The 13865-nt window shown below is 39.6% G+C and overlaps 1 protein-coding gene across 1 annotated transcript in view; it reads right to left on the bottom strand.

Annotated features, from left to right (window-relative positions):
• MRTFA (myocardin related transcription factor A) overlaps positions 1 to 13865 on the bottom strand; it is a 106048-nt gene that overhangs the window by 75162 nt on the left and 17021 nt on the right. Inside the window, exons 6-7 of the mRNA XM_054279770.1 lie at positions 11756 to 11819; positions 1852 to 2113 (exon numbers count right to left, since the gene is read on the bottom strand). Coding sequence (XP_054135745.1) covers positions 1852 to 2113; positions 11756 to 11819 — 326 coding nt within the window. The remainder of the gene's footprint in view (positions 1 to 1851; positions 2114 to 11755; positions 11820 to 13865) is intronic.

Below are 13865 nucleotides of genomic sequence, written 5' to 3'. Positions count from 1 at the left end.
TTTATCTTAGAAGACTGCAAACATTAAGGACGAAAAATTTTTTTCTTCGGTTATGGTAATTTCTATCTTCTCCATTTTTTTGTAAATATAATTGTGATCATATAATGATGGTATAACATATATGAATGAGGAAACTCTTCTCAACCTCCTAAAAACCCAACACTTTGGGTTTAAGTTAATCAATCCTTCCAAATTGGAAAACATTGATACACCATTCAGAAAAAGGCATGGTCATTTTCTAGATATAAAGATCCAGCCATGTTAAGTGAGATACCCCTTCAATGCAAATTACTGTCCTTCAGCGCACATATTCTAAATCACTCAACCATAAGCATTATGTTCTGGCTATAAAGCCACTCTGAAGCTTCCCAGCATTTCTCATATGCTGTGTCATGCAACTCCATAATGTCCAACACTAAGGCACACAGGACTTGACTGCGCTCAAATCCACAGTGCCCTGCAGGTGACATGAATTCAGACTGCAGAAAGGCCCTCATATTGCCAAGAGTTACTAAAATACACCTCAGAAGATGGAGTGAAGGGAGATCACCAAAAGGAATTCACAAACAGAAGCCATCCTGATCAAATGGTTTCATCCCCCTCTCACAAGGATGAGGCTGAACATGCAAAGGCTTTCATGGCAGCCTGGTGATCCTGAGCTTCAAGCAGTTAACAGCCTTTCAAAGCCAAGAATTCTGGTCACTGAGTAGCCTTGCATTTTGCCACTATATTGTAACCCACTATATAGTTGCCCATAAGACACCATCAAGTTGATAAACGTGCACAGGCCATTCTCACTCTAGGATCAGAAGGCCTCCTGGGACACTTCATTTTTAACTCTACGTCTTGCTTCTTCTTCCAGGAAGTGTGAAAGAATCTTTGAGACATTTGCAGTGAGAAAGTTACTCATCCTTGGCAAGTGCAGACCAAAGTGACAAAGAAAAACCTACAGATAGCTACAGTCTGAAGGTGAGCTAACACTTCCTTTGACTGTCTCAGTTTCGCACAACCCAGTCACCACAAAGTACAAGGAAGCTTTTTCTGTATAGGTATTCACCTATAGCCATGATATTTTATGAAAAATCATTTTGCTAAGATTTTTTCTCCTGAGAAGCTGAGACGCCTCAGAGGGAAAAAAAAACATAATTATCTGCTGCTGTGGAATGCAACAAGTGCATCTTTGATTGGTCCATGTTGGTTGTTTCTAATTAATGGCCAATCACAGTCAGTGGGTCAGACTCTCTGAGAGTCATGAGCTTTTGTTAGCATTCCATTCCTTCTCTTCCTTTCCTTTCAAGCCTTCTGATGAAATCCTTTCTTCTATTCTTTTAGTATAATTTTAATATAATATAGATCATAAAATAATAAATCTAATTATGTTGTTTGTTACTAATTAATGGCCAATCACAGTCAGTGAGTCAGACTCTGAGAGTCATGAGCTTTTTGTTAGCATTCCATTCCTTCTCTTCCTTTCAAGCCTTCTGATGAAATCCTTTCTTCTATTCTTTTAGTATAGTTTTAATACAATATACATCACAAAATAATAAATCAGCCTTCTGAAACATGGAGTCAAGATTCTTGTCTCTTCCCTCATCCTGGGACCCCTGCAAACCACCACATTCACCTAAATAATATAAAGCATCTATAACTGGAGCTCTGTGGAACTTCCACAGGCACTAACATCAATCCTTCCAACTGATCAGTGTAAATACATTTTGTGAACTCTGGATCATTAGTTTTTCCTACAAAAAAGCCATAGTAAAAAGCAGAGCTGTCATCAGAACATCTACCATGACACCACCACGTGGTGAGGACACACCACACGAGACATGAGGATGCTGTACCACTCACCATTCTTCCTTTCACTGAGCGGGGGCAGGTTGGGGTTCCGGCCATGATGGAGGCTGAGGGTCAGCTCGGGCTGCAGGGAGAGCTCCTGCAGCTCGTTGGCCACGGCCTCGCTCTGCGGGCTGGGGGCCGCCGAGAGGGACACCAGCACCGGCTCGTCGTCATTGTCGCCAGCCCCTCCTCCGTCCAGCCCATTCCCAGCAATGACGGAAGGGGGCAGGCACACCACCCCGGAGAAATCCACTTTGGCTTTCGTGATGGCAACCTGCAGGACAAAACAGCAAAAAAGAGACCATAAATCTCACATGAGAGTCTTAGCCATATGTCCAGTTCATCATGGTGTCCTGCATGGTACAGCGAAACGAGCTGAGTTGGTGTGACCATCGTCAGTTGAAATCCAATGAAACTTGCTCAACTCAGCAGTTGAAAAACTTGAAAAAACCTCCAACAGCATCGCCACAGAAACCACTGATGAAACTACAGATTATTATAATTTTCTTAGAAAGTATGAGAACATTCTCAATTTTTGGTATTTTAGGAACCCAGTCTTGAGAAGAACAGATTTGATTCACTCCAATGAAGTCAGCCTATCTGGAACTTTGCTGAACTCTTGACTACTGTTCTTTATATCAACAATAATGTTTTAACAACAGTCTATTTGAAATCCAGTCAGGTAAAGTATTCCTTCATAATAAACCTGGAAGGCCAGCTGAGTACAACAAACGAGGATTTTCAGATAAAAATCAACTGCATGTCAAAAAATAATTCTCTTGTTCCATTCTGTCCTCCCCATTCACAATCAGTGAAAGTGAATAAAAGAAAAATATTCCACATACACAAAAAAAGCTTTTCCACCTTAAACCTCAGCTGCAGTAACAAAACGTGCAACATATAAAGGGCTTTAAGAAAATAAGTAATTTTACAATGTTTTATTATATTTCCATAATTCTTTAAATAAGTACTCAAAAACCACTTCTATGTTCAAATTAAAATTCTGTTCTGTTCAGTAATTTAAACAGAAACAAACCAGCTGCAAGTCTCCAGTGAAATGGTTACTGTGTCAACATTTAAACAATAACAGACATTATACAAGGGCAATCATTTTTGGTTTTGATTAATGGGGACGGAAGTCTCCTGCTCCTTAGCATTCTGCTGTTTCAGCTCAGAAGACTCGGCTGCATTGCTGGAATTTAGCAAGTAAAAGGTACTTGCAGATGCTAACCTTCAACTTTAAAAAGATGCAGGTAAAGCAAAGTCAAAACCATCAGGATAATCCTCCAGAAACCAATCAAAAAGCATAAACTGGAAACAAGGATTTTAGCAATATAGATTTTATTAAGTATTCCTAACTTAACACTCATAATTAACCTGGATGAGTGAGACAACATCAACACATCAACAGCTGACAAAGGAGCTCAAATAGTCACTTTCCCCACTTGCATACTTAAGCACCATTTGTTCTGTAATATTCAGAACTAAGTTATAAGTGGTACAAAAATTTGTTTCAAAAATTTTTTCAGTGTATATTTAAGACAACAATATGAATTCATTGGTAATGAAGACATGTTATTTCATCCATGTTGCCATACATGCATTCCCAGGACCCTATGTCATGATCTGAAGAGAAGCAAAGAAAAGAAGGGTGGAGAAAAAAATAGAAAACAACAAAAACCACCAACTGAAGCTGGCGCTTGTTAAAACAAAACAAATGAGACTGAGCCAAACCTTACTGCCATGTGAAGTATTTGCTTTACTTCAGTTAACATCTGGCTAGAAAGTGCCTACTCTTTCCTTGATATTCTTCCTGTCCAAAGCAAACATGAAATCATATATATTTGAAAGCAAATTGTAACGGTAATCTGAAAAGAGAAAAAGTTGGTATCATGCCCTTCTCTTAATAATAGATAGAGAAAACCTGAAAACACAGACCCTTAAACCACAGATTTAAAAGAAGAGAGTTTGGTACAGCACAACAACCTTTGCAGAGGCTGGAAAGAGTTAAACCCCAAGCAACAACAGCTGGCCTGAGGCCCTGTCCCTGTAGGATGGGAGACCTGTGGAAATGGGCTAAATGCAGAGTAATTGCTCAGTTAGGAGGCTGGCTGGCAAGGGCTGCTGTCACCAGTCAGAGCAGCCAAAGCCAATGTGCTCTATGGAAGGAGATGTACTGGAGCCATTCCACCTTGCCTGGCTCCACATGGTGGCCAGCTCATGTGGAAGCACAAGTGCAGCCAGGCCTGAAATCACCAACAGGCGACGGACATTTCTAACACACCCCACAAGGATAGGCAACGGCAGAATTCTCAACCTTCCCTCCTCAATCTACCCTGGAAAAGAAAGATTTTCTTCCTCTTCTCAAAAGGGAACAAAAACCCTTGACATGTCTCAAATATGCAAGATCTGCTGCAATTAGGTAAACAGCAAATGTCCTTAGGAACTTTGAACATACTGGATTTTCTTTTCAAGGGGAATTTATAACATGCACAATGAACTAGGAAAATCCCATTTCAATTACTTTAACAACAGTGCTGTAAAATAATCAGTACATTGACATTAGCCAGGCTACTAGAACTGTATCATTTAGGGAAAAGCAGGGTACCAAGCCACAGTAAAAGCAGTCCAGCAGAGCCAGCTACAGCACAACAAGGAGCAAGAGACCCATGCTCACACACCCTTTTGCTATGTGTCCTTGAGCAACACCACACCAAAGGGTGTAAATTGGTATTGAGATTATAAACCAAAGTTTCTCCATTAAATTGTCCAACGAAACTTCATCACAGCAGCTGGACTATCCAGAACTGCACCTGGACCTGCACATTTCCTAACCCATGTAGAAAAAGACAGAGATGGAAGGTATCTTAATCCTAGTTGGCATGTCAGTCAGTGTTTGTCCCACATCAGAGGAACACAGCTTAAGCAAACCTTGGTTTGACACTTGCTCTGCCACTATGTCCTGAATTGTGCTGGAAGGGCTGCCTGCAGGGCCATACTGTGAACTGTATCAGAAAGCTGATTCAGCTGAAATGGAATTTTTCATCTGGATCAACTCCTATACAAGGTACAGGTGAACCAGCATGGTACAGTGGAACAGCACCACAAATTAAAAAAAAAATTAAATTTTTTAAAAATCAACAATTTGGACAACAATTCTATTAGTCCAAGTCGAGCTGCACCCCAAAGGAAACACAACTGGGATGAACCATTATGAACAATTAAAATGCATTTGGTAAGCCTGTCTTCTCCTTCCTCCACATCATCTCCACTTCAGGCCAGCACAAGACTCTGCAATGACACACAACAAACCAGGTGTAAAAGCCAGTCTTCTGGTTCACACTCCAGCTAAATTTGTGCAGCTCCCCATGCATCATCACCAGCATTTGTGCCAGGGCTTCACAAGGACAGAACCAGCTGCTAACATCAGTACATCCAAACATCCAGCCTCTTCCAAGAGAACTCTTTTTCAGATCAGAGCCAAGTTTTGGTATGGAACACATCCCCACAATTAAAAAAAGAAAAAGGCATCCAGTCCTCAAGATTACAATAAAAGCTATAATTGGATGAGTTTGATTTATGTTCAATTAAAAGTCTGACGAGGGCAGAGAGGGATTTGAAAGATGCTTTGAGGATTTATAAACAGTCATGCTGCAGTATTTGGAAGTCCTGTGAAAGACAGGGAATCCTTTTCTGCCAACCAACATAAGTCTGTTTCTAGACTTCCCAGACAGTTACACCACTCTATTAACTGTCACTGTAGAATGATCAATCAGATAGTTACACACTATTGATATCTAGAACCTAATTAAAATTTTACAATGTTTGTTTTCCTGTCATTTCCAACCAGACTAGAAACTTTCCCATAAAGAAACATGCCATGCCATGATCTTTAAATGAGTCATCCAGAAGCTGATGGACAGTATTAAGAGCTAGTATTTCTTATACTCTATAAGGATTTCAGATTAAGTACCCTCAAGGATTTGTATTTGTTGCCTTACCAGGCAAAAGCTTTCTATCATGGCATTTTTCTACTATAAGGCCAGCTGCTTCTGGGACAACAGTGGCTGTGATACCACAGATGTTCTACAGCAGCAACATCAGCTTAAGCAACTTTTAAGTCCTCCACTGTCCAGCTGCTCACTTCTGTCCCTACATTGCCCCTTCTTTGACTGGGGAATCTATTTAACTGAAAACTAGACTTTATTTCCTGGATATTCAATAAAATCAGTTCCCCACTCTATTGCCAACTACACACCTAGCTGTGTCACCATAGTGCATGTGTCCATATCCAACATAAATGTTGGACAGATTAAATCATTTAATAATGCCTTAAGATGACTGCTACCAGAAGTAGCCATCCCCATTTCTGTTTTTCTTCCTTGTGCCTTATTCTCTGTCAGGATAACCAAGTTTTTGTGTGTCTGGCTGGCAAGCCAGATCAGCAACAGACGTAGATTAAAACTAGTAGTGTATGTGTATGACCAGGTTGAATTGAACACAGAGCAGTTCCTTGATCTGGTTCAGCCTGCGCTGGCTGACAGGAGCTGAGCAATGAGCAGGTTGGACTGCTCCTTTTGTTGGCAGTACCAGTTCAGTGTCTAACCAGAGGATGTGGTTGTATGATACAGTTAAGTTGGTCTAAGCTGGCTCTTGCCAAAAGGGAAGGTCTTGGATTCATGCCTTTGTTGCTCCCCTGTGCCAACACTGGTGCTTATCTGCCCTTATGATGGGATGATTAATGGAGCTAAAATGACAGGAAACTAATCCTAATCCCATTTCCCACTCCCAGTTTACTTTTCACTAGTTTACTGGTGGTCAGAGAGGTCTGTGTCTGTCTGTTTTGTTTCCCTCTCACCTCATGGGCTTTGAGCTATCCTTCAGTAATCCTGGATGAGCAGCTTTAACAGAAATTTCTCAAAGTAATTCTGTCATATGGTAAATGTAAAGCAGAATATGTTTTTACCAATGACTAAGCTAATCAGGTTTCCTGTATGTTTACTGTGATATGGTGCTGCAATGGCAACAGGATGCACTTAAACAGCTACCATGTAAAACAAGTCTCAGAGCAGTACAGTCTTTGTAGTTTGCAGGTTTGATAAAGGGAGTAATTTTCAGAAAATTCTTTATGGCTGTGGTTCTTAATCCTATGCCTTGTGCAAAACTGACTCTGTCTTGTTTGTCTATCTGAAATTGAAGTGTTTAAATGCCTTCAGAAGCTAGAAATGGACAAAGATTAGTTACTTACAAGCAATACCACTGTTTCTCTTGAGCAGATCTGTTTCCTCCCAGGCATCACGGGTCATGCTTGTATTGTGACAGTGGTTTGTGTTTTATAGCAACATAACTTAAAAACTCCTGGCTCCTGAGAGAATGCTATTGCCCCTGCATGACTTTGGAAATATACACATATTCATGGTATATTAAGATCTTGAGAGTTAGTATTTAAATGAACCAAGGACTATCACCCTTCCTGTACATGAAAACTCAATAACCAGAGTAAAACATAGAGTAATTTTAACTTAAAATTAAAACTTACAAGAAATTTAAAAATAAGTGAGTAAAAATCAGAGAAGCACAGGGAAAAGAACACAAAACAATGCAATTCCCAAATCAAGAAAGGACACCTCTCTGAACAGCTTTCCCTTGTTTGCATTATAGGACCAAGTTGCCAGGGCAATAGAAATTTCCTACTGATTTAAGAATTGCTAAGCAACCTCCAGCACCTAACAGCAACAGCATGTGTGTGCAGCTGGGCTATTTTGAGTAGACAGGGTGTTTTTTTATTTTAAACTTATGAGCAGCCTTCTGTTAAATTATCATGCCAGCTGAGATCAGCCAGCCAAGAGGCAATCTTGGGGCAAAGTGGCTCCAAGTGGACAAATCTTTGAAATTACTGAGAAGACTGGAAGAGAATACCATGACATGCCCAAAATCACCTATGTCCCCCAGGTCATCACAAACTAAAAGAATAACCCAGGAGAAGTGAAGTTTACAGATGGAAGCAGAGGCACTACATTAGCTTGAACAGTTATAACAATCAGAACAATAAATATCTTTCGATAATAAAGTCACCAACAGGAAGACCTACAAAGGTGTATTAAAAAAAATATTTCATTTCCTGTCAATCAGCTTAACGTAGGTACACAACTGTTGGCAGAATTATTTCTCCAGTTAATTGAGAGCCAGCATGATGACATTGTCCATAAAGAATACAAAATAGAGTCAGCAGTGAGGCAAACATGACAAGGACTGTATCCTGGGAGGGGTACAGTTTTGAGGACTTCTTCTTCAGGAACCACCTGAAGTTAAGAAACTAAACTATGCTGATTACTAAAAAGAGGCCACCTTACATGATGAAGTTTTATTTTAACACACACTTTTCACATGCATTTGACTTCCACAAAATGAATCTGTCACCAGCTTCCTTCACTTGCACAGTAACTGGGAGCATTCATTCTGGATCAGAAGCAGTGATTTGGAGGTGTAAATTGTCCATTTTGCCATGATCACAAGCCACTGCACTGCAAAGCCTATATTATAAAGGCAAAGACTGCAACACATGGGAATGAAGACACTGTAAAACAGAGATGAGTACAACTTTATCTGAGCTAAAGAGCCCAAATCCATATGTGTGCTGTGCAGAGGATACCTTTGAATCTTCACTCTCTCTGCTACCACCTCCAGCAAATCCAGCAGTACAAGAGTCAAAATGTGCTTGGGCCAGCAAGAAATGTTATCAGACAAAAGGCATGAACAGCTGTATAGAGATGTGAGGACTTGAGGGAGAAAAGATGCACATCTAGTGCAAAGCAATTAACTGCATCATTTGTGCTGTAGACAAACACAGCCTTGCACATGATTTTAACAATCACTCATCAATTATGGTATTTCCCAAGCCCTAAATATTTCCTTCATAAAATATTAACATTTGCTTCACTCCATCCAGCAGTGATAGAAAGTTTTTAAGAGGTCTTGGAAAATCATCAATAAACATTAATTTCTCAAAGCCACAAATAGCAAGCTAAGAAATGCAGTTCGACATTCCAGCTATTTTTTAAGAAATATTTTTCATTCTTCAATATGTATTTGGAGGAACTTTGTGGCTTTCAAGCCCATGGAACTTTGGGTACACAGAGAACTGATAATACCAAAGCTAGTTTTGAGATTAGCAATTATATTTAGAACAAACAATCCTTGCTGGAAAAAAAAAATTAACTCTCCACCAATTTCAGGAGTTGTTACTTTAGTTCAAAGCATAAATGAGGATAATATCTTTCTAATTTCAGAGGATGTCAAGCCTCAAACTGGTGAAGTTCTTTATAGACACCTAATTCTCTCATACCTCTCAGAGTGTTGAATGAATGATCTAGTTTGTGAGACTGAAGATGATAGCTACTGAAGAAATAACAGTTTTTGCTGAAGTTCAAAGAACAAAAGAGCAAAAAAAATGTCATGTTCCAATGTCATGTGTCAGTGGGTACACTAATGTATTTTAGGCCTTGGTCACAATAGAGTTCAACATCATAATTGAAAGAAGAATTCAGCCTACTGCTATCAAGCTGCTGGCTCCTGCTGCTTTCCTTTTGTCTGATCTAATGACTGTGCCCCCACGGGGTGACTCAGGTCAGCCGAGCCAGCAGACGATTCACTCAGCCAAACATCAGAAGCCATTTTTCCCCAGATCAGTCGGCTGGATGGCCGTGCCCTGTGGCTGCACAATCACCAGCTCTGATGCAAAGGAAGAAGCAGGAGTGCAAGGCTGTGCAGAGGTTTGACCTGCCTTTGCAATAGAAGCACACTGAAAGAGCAACTTAACTGTAATGTCAAAGAGCACACTGAAATATCTAGCAGCGGTGCCAACTTAGGCAGCCTGCTGCACATTCCCACTCTCATACCTTCCTCATTGTGAGACCAGCATAAATCTTACAGAGACAACATGTACTGGACCAGATGAAAAATAATCTAGAGAAAAACACTTCTTTCCAGCAGGATGTGTTCCCCAGAGTGGCTCACCATGGCCACAAAAACAGCTATGCCAGCAAAACAGAGGGAGCTGAGAAAGGGAGCAAGCTGTTCGAGTCTGCACTGCTGCCAAAGAAATGCATGATGAACTGCAGTGTGTTTAGAACAGGATTGCCTGCTTTCCACCACCTTCTGACTGGCTGGCTCCCTTGCAATCATTGTCTGATGCATCTTTTAAAATTTCTTTCATGTTAAAGGCAAGGCATTCCCCCTCACCCCAATGGAATCAGCCAGCAGCTGAGGCATGTGGCAGTGGGTGCCAACAACCAACGGAACCGGGGAGGCTACAGCAAACTTGAAAAGGGAGTGCTGATGATCTGCAGCCAGATGTGAGCTTTGACTTGAAAATTCACAGCTGAAAAAGTATGAAGGAACTCTTGCTGAATATGGATTTAAAGCAGACTGGGATGAGAAAGTCATTGGACAAGTAAAGCATAGGAAGTAAGGCCTCAGACGAAAAAATACACTTCCAGACAGAAGAATTGAAATTTGGGTGTAGAACTGAACGAGACAGGGCATAATAAAGTGGTGACTTAGGCAAGGCAGGAAAGACAGCTCAGAGAACAAATCTAGACTAAAATAAAAGAAAATAAGTCTTTAAATGTATAAATTTTTAACAGGAAAGGAAGAATTAAAACAAAGATAAAGTAGTTACATTTCAGTCAGTTCAGTTCCTGGCACAAGCACTCACTGCAGCACAAAGCAGCAGGCAAAACTGAAAACTTTAGAATCTCAAGGATTTTTTGGCAAGGTTTTTTGGCAACTTACTTTTGTGTGTCTGAGGAAGTAGTTTTACAATTTATCCAACTCAGTTTGATCACAGGCTGTGACTGAGATTGTATGTCCATATTGTATCACCACACCACAATTTGAAATTCTCACCTTCTCTCCTCCAAGCAGTGACTCTGCAGCCATAGAGCAAGTAAATTCAGCCTGCTGCTCTCATGGAAAGCTACACCTTGATACATGCTAGTTTTCTCATTGTGATAGCAATCTGAACGCTGCAACCACAGATTCCTCAGATCTCATTAAAAACAAACAAAAAACCAAATAAAAAGCCCCTAAACCAACAAAGAAAGAAAAAACAAACAGGGAGCAAGACCCACAGAAAAATGACAGCTTTCAGTTATCTCATGTGAAGTATAGCGTGAAACCAAAGCCTGAAACAGTCTACAAGAAGTTTTCTGACTCCAGTGACATTCTTTGACAGCATGAAACTGTCTACAAAAATTAAAGCAATTCGAATTGGTTTTGTCTCTCCTCCCCGTCAATGGCCATTGGGTGTGGAATTCAAACTTCTTTGCATTCATTGGCAGCTTCTAATGCAGCTATCCAGCATGACATTCATTCAGTAGAAGGCCCAGCAAGTGATTTACTAGATATTCTGCTCCCTTTTCCCCTTACATCAGCTGACTTTCCACCCTTGGAGCTCCCCACTACTGAAAACAGGTAAGAATTTTCTTCAGCAATTCACAGAGAAGCTAAGACCAATATTATTGCCTTGTTTAAGCTAACCAGTTTATTGAAAAGAAGTAGCAAGTACTCCATAACATGGAAATCTAAACAATGTGAGTAAAGAACATGGTGTAGGGCTGGGGCAATCAGAATTGCTGCTGCTCTTTGCCAATTCAAAGGATACCAAATTCAACTGCTTCTTTCTTTGAAAGAAGCCTTACTGATTGCTCAGCAGCATAGAGAAGTGCACGTGTGCTGTTTATACTCTTGACACTATAAAGTCCTTGCTGCACAGCTGTTGCACTAATACAAATTCAAAATATTTTATCTCTAAACAATACTATCCCTCCCTTTTAGTGACTACAAGCAATTTTCATGTTAAAACCTAAGAACAAAGGGTGCAGACTAAAGACAGAAAAAAGGACACAACACATACCTTACTCACAGTTTCCACGGACAAACCCAGCTCACTTCCATGCCAGCAGCTCTCTCCCCAGTCTCTGAAAGAGAAAACAGGACACAAATATTCAGAGATTTCAAAACAAACAACCAAACACAGCCCATTTTCTCCTTTAAGAGTTAGGTGCAAAGTCCTTTATCCATGATTCTTTTTAAACAGAATCCTCAATTCATTTGGTACACCCTACAGAAGTTGCACTGAAATACCATCAAGACTGCCATGCTGGTAAACACACACCATGCTACTTGCAGAGCAGAACTTTTATTTTAGGACTGCTGCTTTGTCACTCCTGAAGAATGCATTGTTTGAGATTTACTAAGGCAGAATAGTCACCAAATCATATACTCAATTTTCTAGTCCCTCTACTGAAATCATTCTTAAACATTTGGTAGTAGAACTTGAGAACTGTTTTAACTAGTTTATGACACCAGGTTATTCACACAAAAACAGGGAAAAGATAAAAGTATATTACAGACATCTGTCAAGACAGCAACTGGAACCCCATTTCGGAGGAGGAGAAGAATCATCCCATGCACCTTAAAAACTCATAAATGTACTGAAGTAACACTCCATTTTCTTTGGCAATACAGTTCTAAAAGGCATACACAGTTCTAAAAAGCATACACAGCAGCACCTTACTAGAAAATAATTATTTTGGGGGCTGTGGAAGACTGTTGTTTCAAATGGCAATAAAAAGGGTCAGAAGTTGCCATACATTTATTCCTACTTCCTTAGCCACCTTAAAAAGAAAAAAAAAAACACATAATAAAAGTTTCTATTCCGTTTCCTCCTCTGAGTTTTTCAGACTTTAGAGCTTCCTAGACATCAGAAGCACAGAACTGCAGTCAGGATGCCATGGTATTTTGTTAAGAAGATATAATAAAAAAGAAACAGGCACCTCCCTAAATACAAACTTCAGACCAGATGGACTTTGGACATAAGTATTAACATAGTTCCACTGAAAAAGAAAAAAAATTGTTAAAAAGTAGTATAAGCTATTTTCTACCTCAACATCAGAAGGAGTAAGATCAGTTAGACTGATTAGCATCTCGATGCTTGAACAATAAGCACAACACAAAACGTGAATTCTCTGATCCCCACCAAATAGAAGAATTTTATTCTGTTTACACTGTTTAGAAGGAGATACAAGTGATGAACTGCACACCTGCTTGGTCCACTCTCCTCCACTTAATTCCACTAATTTGAAGGAGAAGGGATTTACAATACTGGTACCAAAGGAAAAAAAAAATACAAGTAAGAACACCACTTCCCTTACAGAGAATGTTCCTATTTTTCTCTCAAAAAAGTGTGCCAGCACACATTCATCATGGCTCTATCACAGAATCAAGGAGTCATTCTGCCACCTCTCACAGTATTTGTCATCAAGTCAATATTTAAAATTACTTACAACTACTTAATTAATTTAATGTGAGAACTCATAATAAGTAATTATTTTTCTTTAATAAAGCAGTCAAACTGATACAACTGTAATTATAACATAATAATGATGCAAGACTACACAATGAAGGATGTACTTACAATGTACTTTTTACAGAATTGCAGATCCTAGATTTCCTAACAGGCAAGGCAAAAAGGCCTCAACAAGTCAAGGAAAGTCTTCCACAAAGATAACAAACAATTAACCACTGTTGAGAGTTTGCTATTCCAACATGAAGAACAAGGTACCTGAGGATTTAACAAAAAATTTTGCTGGAACATTCTTCTTGACAGCATTAAGCACATAACACCACAATTGAGTTGTGATGATGTTGGTTCTTAAATCATAAATCATAAGTGAGTGAAATTTATCCATATATTAAATCCTGACTTCAGTGCAAGTTTTTGACATAGTTTGGTTTTGAGTGGGATTTTTATTTTTTAGTTTGCTGTTGTTTTGGGACTTTTTTTTTTTTTTTTGGAGACTCAGGTATCCCTGAAACCACTTTTCACAACAGGGAAGTGTGGAAAAGTTAGAGATGCATTTCATTTGAAGACTTCTGCTGGCCAATCACTAAATCACTAATTTCCAATAATCTTGGTTTGCTGAATATTATCTTCCAATTTAGGATTGCAACAGCACTGATAA

This window comes from Melozone crissalis, unplaced genomic scaffold, assembly GCF_028551555.1.
Source record: "Melozone crissalis strain CALT ecotype California unplaced genomic scaffold, PUWL_Pcris_2 ptg000004l_1, whole genome shotgun sequence".
Lineage (NCBI taxonomy): Eukaryota > Metazoa > Chordata > Aves > Passeriformes > Passerellidae > Melozone > Melozone crissalis.
Note: the sequence above shows the minus strand (reverse complement) of the source record. Positions and strands in the feature narration are given on the sequence as shown.